The sequence below is a fragment of the Micropterus salmoides genome, unplaced genomic scaffold, assembly GCF_014851395.1.
Source record: "Micropterus salmoides isolate LMB-PRFRI ecotype aquatic unplaced genomic scaffold, ASM1485139v1 Ms_hic_scaffold_3, whole genome shotgun sequence".
NCBI lineage: Eukaryota > Metazoa > Chordata > Actinopteri > Centrarchiformes > Centrarchidae > Micropterus > Micropterus salmoides.
Window position 1 is genome coordinate 29,533,733 of NW_024042261.1, and position 19,463 is coordinate 29,553,195.

The following is a 19,463-nucleotide window of genomic DNA, read 5'->3' on the forward strand; positions in this document are numbered from 1 at the left end:
GGCAATCCATCGTCCTGAGATATTTACGCAACTAGCGTGGCAAATAACCTAAACAAAACACAAAAAAACATCCTGATTCTCTTTAAACAATTTCTTGCATCCTCTCCTCTCATCATCTGATACTTTTCTCTTTTGCTTCTTTGCCTCCTCCTAAGTGTGGTAACATTTGGTAACTGTGCCTGGAATACGGAAGACGGATATTACCAGTGTGTGTTCTTCATATCAGGCAAAAGAGAATGACCAGAGGATGTTTTTTTAATAGAGTCTCTTTATGAAACTGTCAGTTGTTTGTTTGTCTGAAGTCTGAAACCCAACAAGCTTCTCTATGTGAATCTTCCACATTTTGCTTGGCACCAAAAACTATGAGCACCCTCCGTGATAGCACGTGATTTAAATAACTCAATATATACTCTCTAGCTGTTATCTGGATTTTTATCATTTAGGTTAAACCAGCCCAGGTGGTTTCAGAAAAGTCAGATGGACTAACAGGTACAGCAAAAGATTTACCTCATCATTTATCATTTTGTCGTTCTGTAAAGGCAGAGATTTTAGCCCTGGAAATCTGTGTTTGATTAATTAGATAGTGATTAAATAACTAGTAGCTTTAAGATATCAACATCTGCCTCCTGTCTCCCATAATTGTATCATATCCTCACTCCTAACAAATGACTTCAGGAGTATCTTCAGGCTATTTTCTCATCCTCTCTGTTCCCCTCCAGCTCCTTTATCCAGTTCCAGGTCTTTGTGTCAATCCAACGTTTACAAGGTGGCTTTTTCCACTGGCTCCTCACACTTGGAACTAATGGACCATCCAGAGCCTCTGCGTAGGAGCCAGTGCTGTAATTTCAGACACACCACATACAGGCAATGACGCAAATAAATGAGATTTTGTTAAATCACACTAAAGGTGAGTTGTATCACAGTTAAAATGTGTGATATGATGTGTGAGTTAAGTGTGCTCTTGCTTTCATTCATTTGCAAATAAATAAAGATTCTGAAACAGCCGAATGCACGTCTCATACTAGGATTTATCAATGAGCTTTTTCAGTGACATCTAGTGGACATTAAAAGGACAGCCTCTTCATGATTTGACTTTTTCTCGTTACTTTCAGGGGTGGATTAAGTATTCAGTTCCTTTACTTAAAGTAAAAGTACTAATATCATATTGTAAAAAATCTGTTACAAGTAAAAGTCCTGGATTGAAAATGTTAGGCTACTTACGTAAAACTATGTGAGTAATATCTGGAAAATGTACTTAATTCTTTTAAGTACATGAAGTCCTCCTTCACAGTGCTTGTTTTGTCAACCAATAGTTCAAACTTGAAAATTAAAAACATTCATTGTTTCATCTGTATTTGCATATTTTGAAATGTTTTGTGTGCACAAATCTTAAATTTTAAAGTAACTAAAGCTATCAAATACTTGTAGTGGAGTAAAACGTACATGATTTTCCTCTAAAATATAGTGGAGTAGAGGTAGAAAGTGTTATAAGAAGAAAATACTCAAGTACTACATCTTTGTTAAAATATTGCTAATGATAGTTAAAACCGGTGTCTGTTCCTCACCTCACAAAAGTGAGTTTGTGTGGCCGCTGTCTACTTGTGCGTGTCCCAGGACAGGACGTGTTTCAGCATCTCCCCTCGTCCTCCACATCTTTGCTGGCCACATCATCTAAAGTCACGATGTCCAATATCTCCTGCAAAGCTCTGTGAGGAATGTGTGGATGTCTCTCACTGACATCTGTTACACTAAAAAAGATGACAATTTTTGAAATGAACGAAAACAGTCAGTCAGCTGAAAACCACCTGTATCTTTATCTCAAATGTCCTTTACCATCGACATCAGTGGACACATTATTAAAATCTCAGACTATATTCAGCCTCACATCAAGGTGTATTTATGTATTTATTTATGACCACCCAAACATATTTATCAACATCCTTATTCTGCACTGAAGCAAGTTTGAACTGTATAACTATTATTTTATATTCAGTCATTTGATTTATTGCATTATTTGTGAAGCCTTCTTAATTATGATGTTTAGTAGGTTACGTTTCCTGTTATGGACTTTTTTGTGACAATTTTCCCATGCTGTAAAAAGAACTGTAAAAAAGGCCGTCGGTCAAATTGGACAAAGTCTTGTAGACTTGTTTTTCATCCAGACAAGCTCCAGTATTTCTGCAAAAAGTTAATAAAAAAGATAAAAGATAAAAAACACTGTGGTAACACCCAACTAGATGCCTTTACTACTGGATGGAATACTAAAGGCATCAGGTTGGTTGTTACCACAGTGTTTTATCTTATCACTATCCATATAAATGGATCTGATAAACATTTATAGAGCTGTTACACGAGCATGACAGAGCTGCCGTTTGTGCATAAAAACTTTATTCAACTAAAATATTTAATTTTAACAGCTTCATTCTGAACACGAGAAATGTCTGAATTTTCCTGATATTTTTTCAGACATAAAAAAGAATTTACAAATACTTTACAAATTCTTTTCAGATTTTTTGGCCTTAAATTTTGGTAGTATTTTTCAGTTATTTTACAAATGTTGTTGGATATTTCATTATTTTCAGATATTAAAATTGTCCAAACATTTTAGTAATTGTGTTTCCAGATATTTTACATTAAATATTTTTCCAGGTATGACTGATTTTCTTCTTCAGTTTTTTATTTTAATACTTTTTCTGATGCCTTATTCATATTTTGGCGGTATTTTACAGATTTTCTTTGCAGAAGAATTTATTTTATTTAACTATAAGAAATTAGACTGACACAGAAAATATATATATAAAATATAGATATAAAATCAAATTTCCTTCTGTATCATAAAGTTTAAGTGCAACAAATTTCATCTTCAAATCAGACATTTTAATTCTGAAAGTGCAAAATTACAATACAATGATCAGATAATGTAATTTATTTCACACATGTAGTAAATCAATCCGATGAAGAAGGTGCAAAGACACGTCAGGTGGTGCAATACTAAGACACCTGCTCCACAGGTCGCATTTGAATGTCTCCAATCTGGAAGAAAATATATGTGAACGTTATGTCAATATGGTTAAACCACTGATCTGTCAACAGTCAAAGAGCAAAGTTTGAAAACAAGTGTGATAAGTCACTAAACATGTACATGACAAAAGTAACAACATACCTGCACATGGGGAGGAGCACTCAGGACGTATGTCACTGAATTTGCAACATCTATTGCATCCAAAGGCTGCAGGAGAAGTGAAAAGTGAAATTATTTGAATTTCTGGTTCAGATACTTTTTTATTCTAGTATTGAAATCAGCATTATAGGAATGTAGGAATACTATTTTTACTTTAAATTGAGTGTATGAAGCAGATGCTTTATCAGCATCGTCTCTGTAGAGACGTGGAGCAAATTCTGTCTCCACTACACCAGGAGAAATGCTCTGCAAAAAGAAGGGATACACTTAATGAAATACTGTGCATTTGTCGTATAACTAATAACAGTGTTAATGGTCCTCGTGGTTAAGGGTTGTGGTAGACTAGGTCCAGCAGTGACAAAGTTTTACTGTGGCTCTGATGTGGGAGTTTGCCTCACGCAGCTCCTGTCTTAGGCCCTCTGTCAGGGCCGTCACAGCGTACTTGCTGGCGCTGTAGAAATGTACGTCAGCCTTGTGAACGACACGATGTCCGCTCATGCTGCAACAGAAGAAGATGCAGGATTGTAGAACAGTTAACCAGTGGCCTGTACCACGATACGAGGTAACTGGCTTATCCAGGTAACTTCAGGAGTAACTTCCCGATTAACCCGTACTACAAAACGGTGGATAGGTGTTACCCGAGGTCTGTTGCCATGGTAATTTATGCTGCATCTCTAAACTGCTCCGAGCAGGTTTTGTTCATGGTTAACTCGAGGTTACCCTGTATACGTGGACTAGACACCACATCTGTACTCAGTGTTAATGATGAGAAGTAGGCTATTATTACACATCGGTTGATAAAATACCGTGGTTGCAGCTGAAATTAAGTTATTTACGTTCATACAGCGAGCCCTGCATCCTCTGTGATTTTAGAGAGGAGATCTTTAATTAATTAACGGGACAGTTTCTTAGATGTAGCCCATGTGTAGGCTATAACTGAATTCTCCTAAAGTGTTAAAACAAAGTGTTCACATATTTAGATTGAATATTTTAAGTGTCCAAAAAATATGGAGCCAGGATGAGAGTTAATAAACTGAGAAAAAAAAAATCTAAACTCTAGATGAAAGTGTCAAATTTACAAGAACAAAAATCGGAAATTCCCCGAAATTAAAGTCACAAAAAAGCACTCTGGTGTTTTCTTCTGAATACACCCAATCCACAGAAAAGTCTAAGGTGTATGATAGTTATTGTGGGCTAAACTCACGAGCATTTCCTCACCGCTAAATCCGATTGCAAAGTCTAATATAAAACTTTCCACTGCATGCCTAATACACGGCAGACGTGTGTGTGAGTGATGTTGCAGCCTTGCAAAGTTAAGTTTCTCTCATAAATGTGTGACTATAATGTCAGAGAATATTCAAGTTGTTTACTTGTAGATTAATCTTGGAAAATAACTTTTGTCTCGGATTATTACCCCTCTCCGCTGGCTCCTTTTTCCCCTATTAGAATGGACCTTCTGTGCAGTTGTACCTTTACACCTTAAATCATATTACACATAAAAGAAGAGCCCATAACACATAATACAGATTTAAACTACAACAAGAACACTTTGAAGATAATTACAAATTTACTCAATGCGATGCAAACAAGCCTCCCTGGCTTTGTCGGCCGCCACGATATTCGATTTAGCCGTTAACTTGTCTTCACATTCGTCATCTCCTGACACAATCAACGTGCATTCTTCTGGAGAAAAAGCTCTGCCTGCAGGGATGAACACACCCCTTTTACGCAAATATGCACCAACTCCAATTAAGTTAACACCGACTCAACTAACCAACATCTTATTCACCGTCGTAGTACCGTTTTACTCCAGTGTAGGCGGTCAGAGTTTGTCAACCTTGAGTTTGCCTGATAACCCCAAGTTAACTCTGAATAGGTTGAACTCCCTTCGTAGTACAGGCCACAGGTCAGCACCAGTATTTATCAATGTGTACTGATATGATCTCAGTCCAAACATTTTTGATTGTCAGTTGTTCTTTGAAAGACAAATTTGACTATGTGATGCAAAATTTGTGTCCCACAAAACACTATTAGGTCTAGGGCTGCAACAATGGTTAGTTGCAGCCCTAGTTAGCTCAATAAATGTGATGTATTATTTTGCTTCCCACATGTTGTAATCACAATTTGATCAAATCCCCAGCTGGTGAGGATGGACCAATGGACCAACATAGTTGACATTTGAGCGGTGATTATATTTGTAGACCAGCCCCTGAAATATTACATCAACAGAACTGTCCATCATTGTACGTCGCCAGTAAATAATACTGTACCTGTTAATGTTTATGATGTGCCCGTCATCAACATTTCTTTCTTTCATTGACTGATAAGCTTCACGTGTGCATATAGATAATGCAAGAACGTTCACCTGCAAGACACCGAGCAGAAAATTCAAAAGTTGAGAAACACTGACATTAATGATTTCCAGATAACGGCAGTTAGTTTGATGGTGGAAAACTGGCAACAGTGTTAACAGAATCTCTCTGATATTTTACTAATCATTGTTAATAATATGCTAATCATTTAATATATTTTTTTAATATTTTCAAGATTTTTCCTGATTTTTTTTTAAGTCTGATATTTAAGAATTATTTGGAACTATTTTTCTATTATTTCTCTGATCTTTTATTAATGTTTCTGAAATTTTAATATTTTCTGATACTATATTTCCCTATACATAAATATGATTATCTTTGAAACAAAATTCACACCTTTCACCCAGGAGCCCGGTGTCTGTTTCCTTTGTGAAACAAACAGTCAAAACTGATTCCTTTTAGTGATGTTATGCAAGTTACGTAATTTAAGTCACATAAGTAACATAGTAATTTAAACCCAAACCATGATCTTTTCCTAAAACTCCCGAAGTAGTTTTGTTGCCTTAAACTAACCAAACTGCACGTTTCACAACATTAACCAGTAGTTTTATTTTGAAAGTATAACCAGATGTTACATAATTCTTCTTGCTAACTTGACCGTGGAGCCCTATAGTACAAAAACTACGCTAAAGGAAACCCAGGGCATTAAAAACGACGCCAAGGGGTCTTGACAAAGCGTCCATATGTGTTACTCTGGTATGACAACAGGTTGTACCAGGACCCTGAAACTAAAGAAACTAAATGGAATTCAGCCATCATAAATCTTATGTTACTGATAATGTTTAACAAGACCACTGCCAAACTTGCAACCAAAGTATTGCAGTTTAAAAGATATATTTAATTATATTTAATGTCTAAAATAAAAACACTACGCTCTTACATCCAGCATGTTTTTCCAGCCACTGGTTTTGCCATTTAACAGTGACTCAGGATGAGCCAGGCCAGCGTTGTTGATGCACACATCCACACCTCTGTGCTGCGCTTTGATGGCAGAGAACATGGACAGAATCTCCTCCTCGTTACTCAGGTCACACTTGAAAGGCACCAAAACACCACTGTAACCTGCACTTTGACACTCAGCTGCCAGTTTCTGAAATCAAAACAGAAAAGATGTCAGCATTATCATCAACTTTCTGAAGCGGGTCTCATTTTCAATACGTTATAGAAGGGAATATAGAAGAGATCTTTTCTCAGTTGTTCACACAATCCACCCGACCTGCCATTCAGAGGTTTTATTTTGACATCGACAAAAATACTTTTACAGTAGAAAAATCTTGCACAACATCTAATGCAACTCCCAGAAAAGCCTGTGAATACAGTATTTAGTATTTACATTTGGTGAGGTGAGGGAGCCTACTTTGGGATACACACTTTTTCAAAATGAACATTTTAAGACAAATCTCCTGAAGCAACTTCAGGAGAACTTGAGTTAACTCTGGGTTTTTCCTGGTACATCTCTTGATTGACTCAGAAGAAGACAGCTTAAACAATAGCCACGCTGATTCAGTTTCATGGAAATTTCTGTGTGGGCAGAACATTATTTTTTTCCTTTTAAGAGTTAATGTTTTATTTCATAAAAGTGTTTTAACTTTTGCAATGTTAGTGGAGGTGCTCTTTGTTTCAGGCAAGGTGACCGCCTCCACAAAAAAAAACACAGCAGGAAAGCTTTTATTACTTGCCTATATTGATTGATGGATGATCTTATTAAGGTTTCTTACTAAAAAAACCAACATACAATCATTTTGAGCCAATAACAGCAAGGTTTGAGACAGAAAAGAGTTTACAGTTTGTTTTTCAGGAAACAGAAGGAGACAATTTCTTGTGTTTTGTGCCGTGTGACTTGGCCAGTGATCAGGAGAATCCCTGCAACAAAAAAAAAAATCAGTTGCACCTGGTTTACATAAGGCTTACACAACTGATTTATTATTGGTTTAACACAGCAACTTCAGAGATCAATAAATAACCTACGGTGTGTTTTTTGCAGCCTAAAAAGGTTTTATATGCTTTTAATGCAAGATATATGCTTTGTTAATGTAAGAAAGATATCTAAAACAAAGTGACTTTCCATTTATCTACGACCTGCCAAAACAGTTAACTTTAACAGTTACACTTTCACCTCAGCACGTTTGAAATGTTAGCTAACGTCAGCTCAGTAAAGGCTAGCTTCTGCTATAAGTTACTAACGTTATAGTGTCACAATGGTTTGTACTTCTTGCCTTAGGCTAACTCTTACTCATTAAATCCTCCTTAAAGTGCAGACATTAAGTTTTAATTCTGAGCAGACCTGTATTTTTTCGACGTTCCTGGCACAACCCATCACTTTCATACCGGACCGGACTAGCTCCTTAGCTATGGCCGCCCCAATCCCGACCGAGGCTCCGGTCACCAGAGCCACTCTGCCCTTCCAGCGGTCCATCACAACCGGTACACCTGTAACCTTATGGAAATTATAAACCCTCACAACAATGAGAGCGATACTGGAATCGAGCCCTAGTTCCTACAGTCAGCTACTCGTGAACGCAGCACGGTGAAAGTGATTCACAGCGCCGTCAACTCTGCTTACGTCGAAAACGTCACTGTGCTGCATTCACGACAGCGAACTGGAGAATTTCGAACAAGCTTGAGTGATCGAGGGCTAAACCACTCAGTTCTGTGTTAAACAGATTGTTGCAATGATGGAACCAAACATTGAGTTCACCATACACTAAAATACTATTCAGTGTCCATAATAAAACAAGCACTGTCTTTTTCTCTTAAACCTGCATAACAGATTTTTTGAGGCCAGCGGAACCAAGTTGTGAATACAACATTAACATATAATCACCTTTTAAAAACTGTTATTATGATGGTGCCTGGCCATTAAGGGTTTTGTGGGTCAGAGGAGAAGGATTTTAAATTATATGCTAGATTTTACAGGGAACCAATGCAGTGAAGCCAATATGGGAGAAATATGATCGCTTTTCCTAGTTCTTGACAGTACATTTGCAGCAGCATTCTGAATCAAGTGGAAAGTCTAAAAAGATACTTATTTGGGGAACTTGATAATAAGGAATTGCAATAATCCTGCCTAGAGGTCACAAACACATAGACTAGTATCTTGCATCATTTTGAGATAGGATGTTCCTGATTTTTGCAATATAAAATAGCAGGCCTTGAAGTTTGTTTTATGTGGGGTTTAAGGACATATCTCAAACAAAGATAACTTTGTGATTCTTTATGGTGGTGCTGGAAGCCAGGACAATGGAATCTAGAGTAAAGCCTTGGACATACTTAATTATAATTATGTAACTACGCGTTCACATATGCAAGATGCCACACCACGTGTATCCTGCGTTCCTTTGGAGCGTAGGTTGTGCATGTCTCCAGAAATGAACGCTACGTGTCTGCAAGATGCAATTCAGCACATGAACGTGGGGGCAGTATGTCGATCTGATAGGCAGGTCAGCAGCAAACTCCTGTTCCACACAGACTTAAAAAAAAGGAAATTTATGGCTGGATGTTTACAATAAAACTCCTGGAGCTAGTCCTCAATTACCAAGATCGTTAGGATGTCCCATTAAAATCATAACCTCCTCGAGGTTTCGCTATGTTTTGTTTGTTTACGTTGTGCAAATTCGCAGGTTGTCAAAGAAGATAATCCGGTGTCATCGAGGGAGGATTTGGCCCTGATCTGCCCCCTAGTGGATTCACATTTAATCCTCCAGGTTCACGCAAAGAACGCAGACAAGTATGTGAACAATGCCGTTTGCGTCGCAGCTGCCGGTCTACACCTACACATTGTTAAAAAGCAAGTATGTCGGGGGCTTTACGATATCTTTAGATAATGTGTTACGGAGGTGCAATAACTTTTTGTCTTGAGTTTAACCCCAGAAAATTACAAGGTACAAGGTACATTTGTCATTTTACAACACAGGGTTGTATAATGACATCAAGTGTGTCGTTCCTTTTATGCTACTTACTAGAGCTAGAGCAAACGTTTTATAGTAATGTGCAGTTTTAGGCAGGTGTGGAAAAAATGCTGTAAATAAAGAATGCTTTCAACGATAGTCATGTTAATGGATTATTTTTTTAGCAATTAACAAAATGCAAAGTGAGTAAAAACAGAAGAAAATATTTGATTTGACCACCCTTTGCCTTCACAGCAATTGTTCTAGGTACATTTTTGGCTCCGGTGTTGTGCACTAGCTGCCAATCCTAAGTATCCGAGGTCTGTTTGGAGGAAGTCCAATACACAGATGCAGAGGGCAATACTAAAGCCCAGAGTGCTAAGTTTGCCAATCAGTTTAATGGGGGAGGATGGTGTTGAATGCGGAGTTTAAAATCATTCTGATGTAGGGGTTGTTTTTCCTCAATGTGTGATGGCAGAGTGGAGGGCAGTGGAGAAGGCATCCTCTGTGGATCTGTTTGTTCTGAAAGCAAACTACTGAGGCTCCAGACTGACTGGGATGTTGTTCTTTATGTGCTGGCGAACCAGTTCAGAATGGGAGTGAGTGCCACAGGGCGGTAGTCGTTCATACTACGCTGCAGACTTTTTAGGTACAGGGATGATGGTGGCTGTCTTAAAAGTAGATGGGAACCCTCTCCTCTGACAGTGATATGTTTGAAATGTCAGTAATAACATCAACTAGCTGAATGGTACATGTTTTAGTACACGGCCAGGGATGTTATCAGGCCCAGCTGATTTGCTCATTACTACGACTCTTCTCACATCTGCAGTGGATCTCGACAGTAGCCTGTCCTCTGGAGGAGGAGTAGACTTTCCAGTTCTTTGATGAGGAATTTCATGGGAGCATAAAATGTGTTTAGCTCATCTGGTAAGGTGGCATCATGCTTTTGTAGCCTGTGATGTTTTTGATCGCATGCCACAAATCTGTGGTGATGTTGGTGTTGAGGTCTCTCTCCAATCTCTGCTGATGTCTCCACTTCGCCTTCTTGATGACAGCTTTCAGTTACGCTCTCGCGAGGTTTCTGATTGCAGGTCATCCAGGTTTTTATGTCCTTAAGGCATGCTTGAAGTTTCATCGGTTTCATCTGGTTGATCAATAATAATTGGGTATCATCGGCATAACAATGATAGTTTATGGAGTGTTTCTTAATAATATTGCCTAAAGGAGGTATTAGGTGAATAGAATAGGTCAGACGGTCCGTGACCAACTTTGGCGTGCAGTGAGGACTCATTGTTAACATGTACAAACTGAGAGCGATCTGATTAATAGAACTTAAACCAGCTTAGTGCGGTTCCTTTATGCCAATTAAATGTTCTCTATATTGGGATGTGATGGTCAATGGTATCAAATGCAGCACTAAGATCTAACAAGACCAGTACAGAGGCAAGTCTTTTTCAGATGTAATTAGAAGGTTAGTTGTAATTTGACCCATGATGATTATTGGCCAATACATCGATTTAGATTCCCTAGAGCCGTGCACTCTTGGATCTGTATGCAGAGTCCAGCATTAGACAGCCGTAATCCAACAGAACTGTACCATCCCAGAACAAATACTAGCCTACTATGGAGTTTCTGGCAGCTGGCTGTTAGTAGTGGGAATTTGCCGACAAGTGTATGTTTAATAGGTTTATTATGATCAACAATATGTGTTTACCTTTCTAAAATCGCTGCATTTTATTTTGTTTTCGAACACGCTGCATCAACAAAATACGTGCTCATAAGCGCCTCGATTTTCTGTTGTTGGTGCTGCCAGACACCAGACACCATCTGGCCCACACAGTGTGTCACCATCCTGCCTGAAAATCTGTGCAGACCACCTGGCCCCATCTTCACACAGATCTTCAACAGATCACTGGAGCTGTGTGAAGTTCCCTCCTGCTTTAAACGCTCCACAATCATCCTGGTCCCCAATAAACCCTCCATCTCTGGATTAAATGATTACAGGACTGTCGCCCTGAAATCTGTAGTCATGAAGTCCTTTGAAAGATTGATGTTGGCACACCTGAAAGACATTACAGGCCCCTTTGCTGGACCCCCTACAGTTTGCCTACAGGGCTAACAGGTCAGTGGATGATGCTGTCAACTTGGGACTGCATTACATCCTGCAATACCTCGACTATCCAGGGAGATATGCAAGGATCCTGTTTGTGAACAGCTCGGCGTTCAACACCATCATCCTGGACATCCTCAGCACCAAACTCACCCAGATCACTGTGCCAGCCTCCACCTGTCAGTGGATCTCAAACTTCCTGACTGACAGGAGTCAGCAGGTGAGGCTGGGGAACATCACATCCATCACCCGGACTATTAGCACTGGCTCCCCTCAGGGGTGTGTGCTCTCCCCACTGCTCTTCTCCCTCTACACAAACACTGCATCTCAGGAGACCCTTATGTCAAACTCCTGAAGTTTGCTGACAATACAACGGTCATCGGCCTCATCAGCCTACAGATGGGAGGTTGATCAGCTGGCTCTCTGGTGCGGCCAGAACAACCTGGAGCTTAACACGCTCAAAACTGTGGAGATGATCATGGATAGGACCCCACTCTGCCCCCCATCACCATTCTAAACAGCGAGTAACTCTTGTCTCTAATCAGCCACCTGTTTACTGGCTACCACTTATTATTTATTCATCATTCTCTATTTCAGTGCTGTTCATACGGTTCATATTGTTATATTGTCATACTGTATATACTGTATTCCAAATCCACCTATCTCAAGTACATAACACTTGCACATTATAACTTATTTATTCCAGCATCCTTTGCACTATGCTCCATCGCAATGTATAACTGTGTATGTATGTATGTGTACCTGTATAACATCCACCTCTGACATGTACATAATAATTATAATAATAATTTATTCCTGCATCCTTTGTACTCTGCTCATTGTACTATTTGTCAATCTGTATAGTTCTCTATACTGTAGCCTGTGTCTGATTGTATTATTGTATGAATAAGCACATCCTGAGCAATGTACAATCCCGAGTGAAATTCCTCATATGTAGGGCCACATACCTGGCAAATAAAGCTGATTCTGAGAATCACGGTAAGCAGACTCATTCACGTCAATATCGATGAGGTGCTTTGCATGACCATTTATGGCTGAATGTGGGCATGTAGAGGGCTGGATATGAAGCTGATCCACGTGCGCACATTTCCAGACGGAGTATGATTTATAAAGGGAAGGTTACCTGCGCCTACACCTTTAGTATGGGTTCTACCGCACTGTTTTATAAATGAGGTCACTGGTCTTCTTAACCAGCTCCCCTGGCAGAACCAAGATTTTGTTTTTCTCAGAGCATGTTGGACCCTAACGTTACTTGCCAGTGCCTGATTATTGTAGCTATTAACGTTAGCAAAGTCCTTCTGTGACGTCAGTCATGCATACCAGCAAACAACAGGTAACGTTAGCCTAGGCTAGTCTCTAATGCCTCTTACCTGCTGCACTGTGCGCTGCTTTGCCGCTGTCAGACCGATTGCACTCCTTTACTGGTACTTTTTGTGTGAGGCCAACTGGACAGAAATGTTCCAAAACTTTAATCTTGTTGAAGCCATCTAAAAAAAGTGATCTGGCTTTAAACTCTGCCTGCAAACGTTAGGCCACGCCCCCTCTTTTACTTACAATTTAAAAAGCGAAATGCATGCATCCCTGCTGACACTCCCATTTTCCCGGGTTTCTTCCATACTTACAATCCTTCGGCGTCCTCCCGTTTTGTTGGCTCTCCTGGGAAACTCCCATGATTTGTACAGCCCTCAAACTTTATTATAAGTGCCATACATTAATCCAGGTTTTGAACGTTAGTGACCAAAATTGCCAGATTGTCTAGGAAACCAACCGGTCACTGCAACCTGGCAACCCGATCCAATGGGCATGGGCGCAGCTGCTCTATGCGCAAGAAGACGGGACAGCGTTTTGCATTAAAAAAATCCATGTACACCTGCACATTTAAGTAGTTTGAGTAAAAGGAGTCAGAGGAATTATAGCTAAAAATGTGGCACACCGAACAAGAGAGAGAGGGAAAGCGAGAAGCCATCGCTAGCTCCAAAGCTAAAGCGACCGTGTAAACACCTGTAGGATTTAGCAAGAGTCGTTAAACGAGTCATAAAGCTGTGGGTGGTGAAGCAGAACTAATTAAGTTTAAATTAATAGCGGATAACTTGCAGTTGTACTAAAGAATCTTCACAAAATTTACTGTATTAAGATAGAGCATGCACTGAGCAGGAACACGCTCCGGGGTCCAGCAATGAGACAACACGTTTATAAAAGAGGGGGCCATGCTAATCTTCTCTTTACACGCTTACCACAGCACGCCTGGTCAAGAGTCCGCTCATTACCTTTTGAATATATCAGTCTTCAGGTATAAGTGTTGGCTATGTGTCAGTGGTAACAGAATTAAGACTCATAAAACCAATGCATGCGGCGTGGGAGGGATTGATTGATTGATTGATGGGTCTACCTGTCTTATAACTGGGTGTTTGAATTCTGTTTGTGGCATCATCTCCTGAAAAGTTCAGTGCAGGCAGATTGGGACTAGACTTACAATTTACAATGCTGCTTGCAGCTGTGTTATTTTTGTTTGCGTCTTCCGTGAAGGTTGTCTCAGGGGCAGGTAAGAAAGAAACTTATTGATTAAAATTCTGTCAAATTAGACACACTTGAAAAATCTACACAGGCATTTTTTTTTGCATTTGTGGTGTTTTGTTTGTCAATAAGTTGCATCACATTGAATGTTATTTAACTAATTCCCAAACTATTTGGGAATTGTTTCTCACCCGTGGGCTTGTATTTCTTCTTGTTGTTATTTATTTTCTGTTAAATTACTTATTTAAAACCTGTTCTTGTAGATTGGTGCTATCAGTCCCAAGTTACATGCAATGAAACCTGCAAAGGTAAACATCAAGACAAGTCACTGACATTAACAGTTTCAACAAAAATAAAAATATGTAGTAGTGCAGTTTTGTTTTGTTTTTTGGGGTTTTTTTTTTGTCCTATCCTCTTGTCTTCACAGGTCCAGACCTATGGGGAGTGGTTTCAAAACAGTGCAGCGGCAGAGCTCAGTCTCCAGTTAACATTGTTACAGGGAGAGTGCTACCAGATGAACGTCTCACTCCTTTTCAATTCATTGGCTATCAAGACACTTTTAATGGTCACCTCATAAACAATGGTCAAAGTGGTATGTGTTTGTGATTATTGCAGATTTATTTTGTAAAAAGACAATGTGCTTCTGAAAGACTTAAGTCAAAATTATGTAGTAATTTTATCTTAAAATAACAGTTTTAAAATAATTTTGATGGTACACTGACTTGAATGGCATCTGTCACTGTCCCACACTCCCTGCCATTGAAATCCCAGCCAGGAAATGTTTGACAACAATGGAGTAATGTTTTACGGCACCAACACAACTCTTCAGTAAAGATGCGGTGATTGCAATTTTCCTGGCTGATTCTGATTTACAGAGTTTTGTTAAAGGTCTAACCTGCCAATTCCAATTTTTGGCTGATTCCGATTTTCTTGCTTTCCAAGAACTATGATGTACAACATGCACAAACATTTGTGCAACATCTCTTTATTGGAAAACTTTTACTTAATTAGGATCCCCATTGTCATTTCTGACTGGGGTCCATTCAACTGTATGTTCAAAATAAAACACTGAATATTAAATAACTTTAACTACAAAACTGCAATATAACACAGCTGAGTGTCAACCACTGAATGACAATCTAACTATGCCGGGAGGGAATTATTTTTTTTTCATTTGAAAGAATGCATTAGCCTATTTCTAGTAGGTTAATTTTTTTTAGTTCTACCTAATTATCCATTTAACTTTAGAGTTTTAGTGTCGACTGAACTGGCTGTAATATTCTGATAAGGCACTTGCCTCCAGTTGTAATCCACTGAAATAATGATCACATGGTGTAAGATGTGGCAAAATGGCTATTTGCAAAGAAAAAAAATCTGCAGCCCTCATGTCCTCAGGTTTAATAAAAAAAACACACAAAAAAAACCACTCCCAAAATATTAAATGCGCAAAAGCTGAGATACTTAAACATGAAGAGGCTGCAGAACATTAATGTTTTAAAATGTCCACTGCATAAAAATTCCCAAATCCTTTTTTCAGTCATTCAGGCAAACATCATCTGGTGATGGTGTTTGCCAGAATTCTTAAATTATGACTTGACTGTTTTTCTAGTTCAACTGGATTTGCCCTCCAGTATGAGGCTCATGGGAGGAAATCTGGCTGTACCATACAAGGCATACCAACTTCACCTGCATTGGGGCCAAGATGCAGGGCCAGGGTCTGAACACACTGTTGATGGAGAACAATTTCCAATGGAGGTAAGAAATATGGAGATGGAGGTGTGTCAGAATCTGGACTACATGTGATGTAGCCATTTGTGCACACTATTCAGATAAATTATATAATGAATTATTTTATGCCATCCACAGATGCATATTGTCCACATAAAAGAAGAATATGTCTCTTTGTCCCAGGCTGTAAGAGACCGCACAGGCGTGGCTGTTCTTGGATTTTTCTTTCAGGTGATTTTATTTGTTCATTTGGCAATTTTAAAAAAAGTGGAGATCAGCTTAAAGTTGAAGCTAAAATATTAGTAAGATGAAAATGGGTATGGGGTAATATGAAAGGTCAAAAATTAACAGTATGCACGGAATCTGGACAACTGGCAATTTGTTGTTCTGGACTAGCATTCATCTTATGAAAATGTAGTCACGGTTAAATAATTGCAAAGATGTCTCAAATTCTGGGTTTGATCCCAAAGTATTCACGCAATCAGGGATTTTCAATGAGATCTGATCAACTGGCATCAGAATTTTGCACATTTTAAAGTAAACACATACTACAGTGATCTCCATTTAGCTAATATTTAAAAACATAAACAAATAAATGGCCAAGAATTGCGCATTAGGGTACATCCAACTAGTTAAACAAATTTGGTAAAACTAAGTATTCACCAGAATGTGCAATTAGTTAACGAGTAACTATACAAAGGGCAGTTTTAATGTGGTGATAACTGAGATTAAATTTTTTTTTTTTTGGAAATGGCATTGTCCGCAGCTTTGTAGATCAAAAGTAACAGAGAGCAATAAACCTTTTAACAAGGTTAGAGTTTAAAACTCTATTCTCTTCTATTGCGTAAAAGGTACAAAAGGTTCAGAATTGGAAATATAAATCCCTCCGTTAACTTTATGGTTCCAGTGCGTTTCAGAGAACTGCCTCTGTCATCAGGAAACCAATGCTTCAATCCACCATCTAGAGCCTTCTGTGCATCGTCATTTTCCAGGAAGTGATTGAATGCCCTTTTAAATTTAAGCACCCTCATCTATTTGAATCAAAAAATCTAATGTCTGTTGTCCCAACTTTGACAAAAATGTGATTTCAGCTTGCTAAGTAACTTGAACATTTTATTCTTTCATTTCAGGAGTCAGAGTCTGCAAATAAGAAATTTGATCCCTTTATTAATGCTCTAAAATATACCATACAACCCAGTAAGTCATATCTGCTTGCAAAATAAGATAAGTGTGCTTCATTATCTTCCAGCCACACTGTGTAAGGTCCTAAATGTGTTGATTGTTCCAGTGTTAAGATATGCTAGTAATGCGATAACACAATGTCATGAAAGACCTTTTCTTACACCACCATGAAGTATATCGATTAGAGCAGCATCACAATATTTTATATTACAATTTTATTGTTTAATGATATATTTCTTGCTAACTTTATTGTCTTTTTAATATTTTTAAAACCAGCAAACAGCACAACATTGAAGGGTGTCTCTCTGGAAATGTTAATTCCTCCTCAGAAGAATATGACCAAGTACTTTCGCTATGATGGCTCTCTCACTACACCTAGCTGTGCTGAAGTTGTTGTTTGGAGCCTGTTTGAGAACACCATTCCTCTCAGCAGGAAACAGGTAACTATTGTCATAATACTGCAAGGAGGTAGAATTTAGAAGGGATGGTAATAGGACATACCCCTACCAATTTCCAGCACTACTGAATTGTCCCTAGCAATAACCTTGATCAAAACATTTAAATATAACCACTGTTGTCTATCTGTCTACTCAATGTGTTTCCTACACTGAAAAGGCTGTTAGCTGTACTTTATTTGAGGTGAAGTTAACATTTGTGTGGAATTGTGGTGGGATTTCTGCCTGCTTTGATTAAGAGCAGCACACTTCTAGTTCATTCCCAAACAGGGTTCGGTGTCTGTCAGATGGTCTGAAGTGGATACTTCCGTATCAGCAGTGCAATAATGCCGGCTAATACACAGCAGAGTATAGGGCAGGTAGATTTAAAAAAAAAAAAAAAAAAAGTATTATGACTTTATTCTCCTTATATCACAACTTTATTCTCAATATGTCAGAACACAGATGTGGGATAGATTTTGAATGTGCACAAAGTTTTGAACATGAGCAGAAAACTTGATTAAATACAAAAGCTATTAAAGTTCTGGGCTTTATAAATAATTCAAAATGAATTCATGTATCATTGACGTAAATGGGTGCCACATTTAAAGAGATTACTTCCTTAAATAAAAGGCACACAAGACAAATCATGCCTGCATGTGTGTTGACTTGGCAGGGATGGTATTTAATGAGAAATGTTGATCTACAGGACAATACATATCTGAAAGCAATACAGAATAGACCTAAGAGCATTATATTCTGTTATCTTAAATTGTCACCTAAATTTTTCCACCTTTACATAAATAGGTTTCCAACATAAATTGGTACAAAATGTGTGGAGCACTAAATGTGTCCCCTTCAATGCTGAAACGAAACCTACACTGTTGTACTGTATCATCTACCCAGAGGAGGAAAGGAATTCCATTTACTTAAGTATCTACACTTAAGTATAACAGAGGCAGCAGTAGTACTTTATTATTTTCCTCTGCTAACAAAAGTATCAGACAGCTATACTTTACGATGCAGATTCAGATTTCACATTTAACGTGACAGAAACTGACTATATCCCAGACAGGTTTCTAAAATTCCGTGTGTGGGATTATTTATTTTTTATTTTTTTCCCCCCGAATGCATGACTTATGTGATGTGCTTTTGATTACTAAGGTAATTAATGTGATATTTATTCATTTCTATTCACTGAGCCTCCATTGAAAGTTGAGACCCACCTCCCACTTTGAAAACCTCTGCTCTGCGGGGTTGTAAATGTAGTAATATGGTCTATTGTTAATATAAAGATATTGAATAGGAAAGCTCATATGCAATATGAGCAGCCCACCCTTTTACCACTGCATCTACCTTGTGTATTTATCAGCTTTTCCATTTTATCATCCTGCTAAATCTTTTTCACCTGTCTGTTGGGATCTCATCTTTGTTATAGCTCGCCGCATTCTCCCAACTTCAGTTTGCAAGTGGGACGCAGATGGTCAAAAGCTACAGGCCAGTGCAGCCCTTGAATGGACGGCAGGTGTATTACTCAGGAGGCCATGTTGCTGTGCTTAGCAGTGGGTTACTCATGTCAGTGCTGGTATCCAGTGCCTTGTCCCTGCACACTACAGGGTGAAAGCTCTGTTTATTTACTAAACCTTTTTAATGAAGAATTATTGCTGTCTATGTCCATTGATTGTTAAATACATGAAATATAATGTACTTGATATTTAAAAGTAATCTACTGTATGCACTGTTTGCAAGTTTCTGTGCAGATTCAAAGAAAACCTCATGTATATTTTACAGCTCCCCTCCATAGCTTGGAATTTTCTACAAACTGCACTGAAGATGAAAGTTGCCATGTATGATGACCCAGAGTAATTTACAGACTAGGGTGCTAATAGTTGCTATTACACTCTTGTGCGATACTGAAGTGTTTCCTTCCTGTCCTGCAGATATAAGAACTCTGAACTTTCCCACAGTGCATACTGTATTGTCTCATCTGTTTGAAAAATATTGTGCAATTAATAAAGTATGTTTTATTCCTGC

The 19,463-nt window shown here is 38.5% G+C and overlaps 2 protein-coding genes across 2 annotated transcripts; one reads left to right on the plus strand and one right to left on the minus strand.

Moving 5' to 3' along the window:
- Positions 1–2,855: 2,855 nt before the first annotated feature.
- On the minus strand, positions 2,856–8,121 carry LOC119882883 (dehydrogenase/reductase SDR family member 11-like). Its single transcript, XM_038693208.1, has 7 exons — positions 7,838–8,121; positions 6,434–6,643; positions 5,452–5,546; positions 3,551–3,680; positions 3,335–3,427; positions 3,164–3,229; positions 2,856–3,033 (listed from the first exon to the last, which is right to left on the minus strand). Exons 1-7 carry the CDS (start codon positions 7,967–7,969, stop codon positions 2,992–2,994), a joined length of 768 nt encoding a protein of 255 aa, XP_038549136.1. The 5' UTR covers positions 7,970–8,121; the 3' UTR covers positions 2,856–2,991.
- A 5,109-nt stretch (positions 8,122–13,230) lies between these two features.
- Positions 13,231–19,463, plus strand: ca4b (carbonic anhydrase IV b). Its single transcript, XM_038693207.1, has 9 exons — positions 13,231–14,113; positions 14,349–14,393; positions 14,513–14,677; positions 15,695–15,840; positions 15,952–16,044; positions 16,944–17,010; positions 17,272–17,435; positions 18,868–19,046; positions 19,221–19,463. Exons 1-9 carry the CDS (start codon positions 14,053–14,055, stop codon positions 19,231–19,233), a joined length of 933 nt encoding a protein of 310 aa, XP_038549135.1. The 5' UTR covers positions 13,231–14,052; the 3' UTR covers positions 19,234–19,463.

What these genes read in the sequence shown, in the direction of transcription:
- LOC119882883 (XM_038693208.1), bottom strand. Translation starts at nt 7,969, where the DNA reads ATGGACCGCTGGAAGGGCAGAGTGGCTCTGGTGACCGGAGCCTCGGTC. An exon ending in CACATCATAAACATTAACAG is followed by an intron (nt 3,681 to 5,451) that starts GTACAGTATTAT and finishes CTTCTGTTGCAG; the next exon opens with CATGAGCGGACATCGTGTCG. An exon ending in GTGCTCCTCCCCATGTGCAG is followed by an intron (nt 3,034 to 3,163) that starts GTATGTTGTTAC and finishes ATTTTCTTCCAG; the next exon opens with ATTGGAGACATTCAAATGCG.
- ca4b (XM_038693207.1), top strand. Translation starts at nt 14,053, where the DNA reads ATGCTGCTTGCAGCTGTGTTATTTTTGTTTGCGTCTTCCGTGAAGGTT. An exon ending in GAAGGTTGTCTCAGGGGCAG is followed by an intron (nt 14,114 to 14,348) that starts GTAAGAAAGAAA and finishes CTGTTCTTGTAG; the next exon opens with ATTGGTGCTATCAGTCCCAA. An exon ending in TTCTTGGATTTTTCTTTCAG is followed by an intron (nt 16,045 to 16,943) that starts GTGATTTTATTT and finishes CTTTCATTTCAG; the next exon opens with GAGTCAGAGTCTGCAAATAA.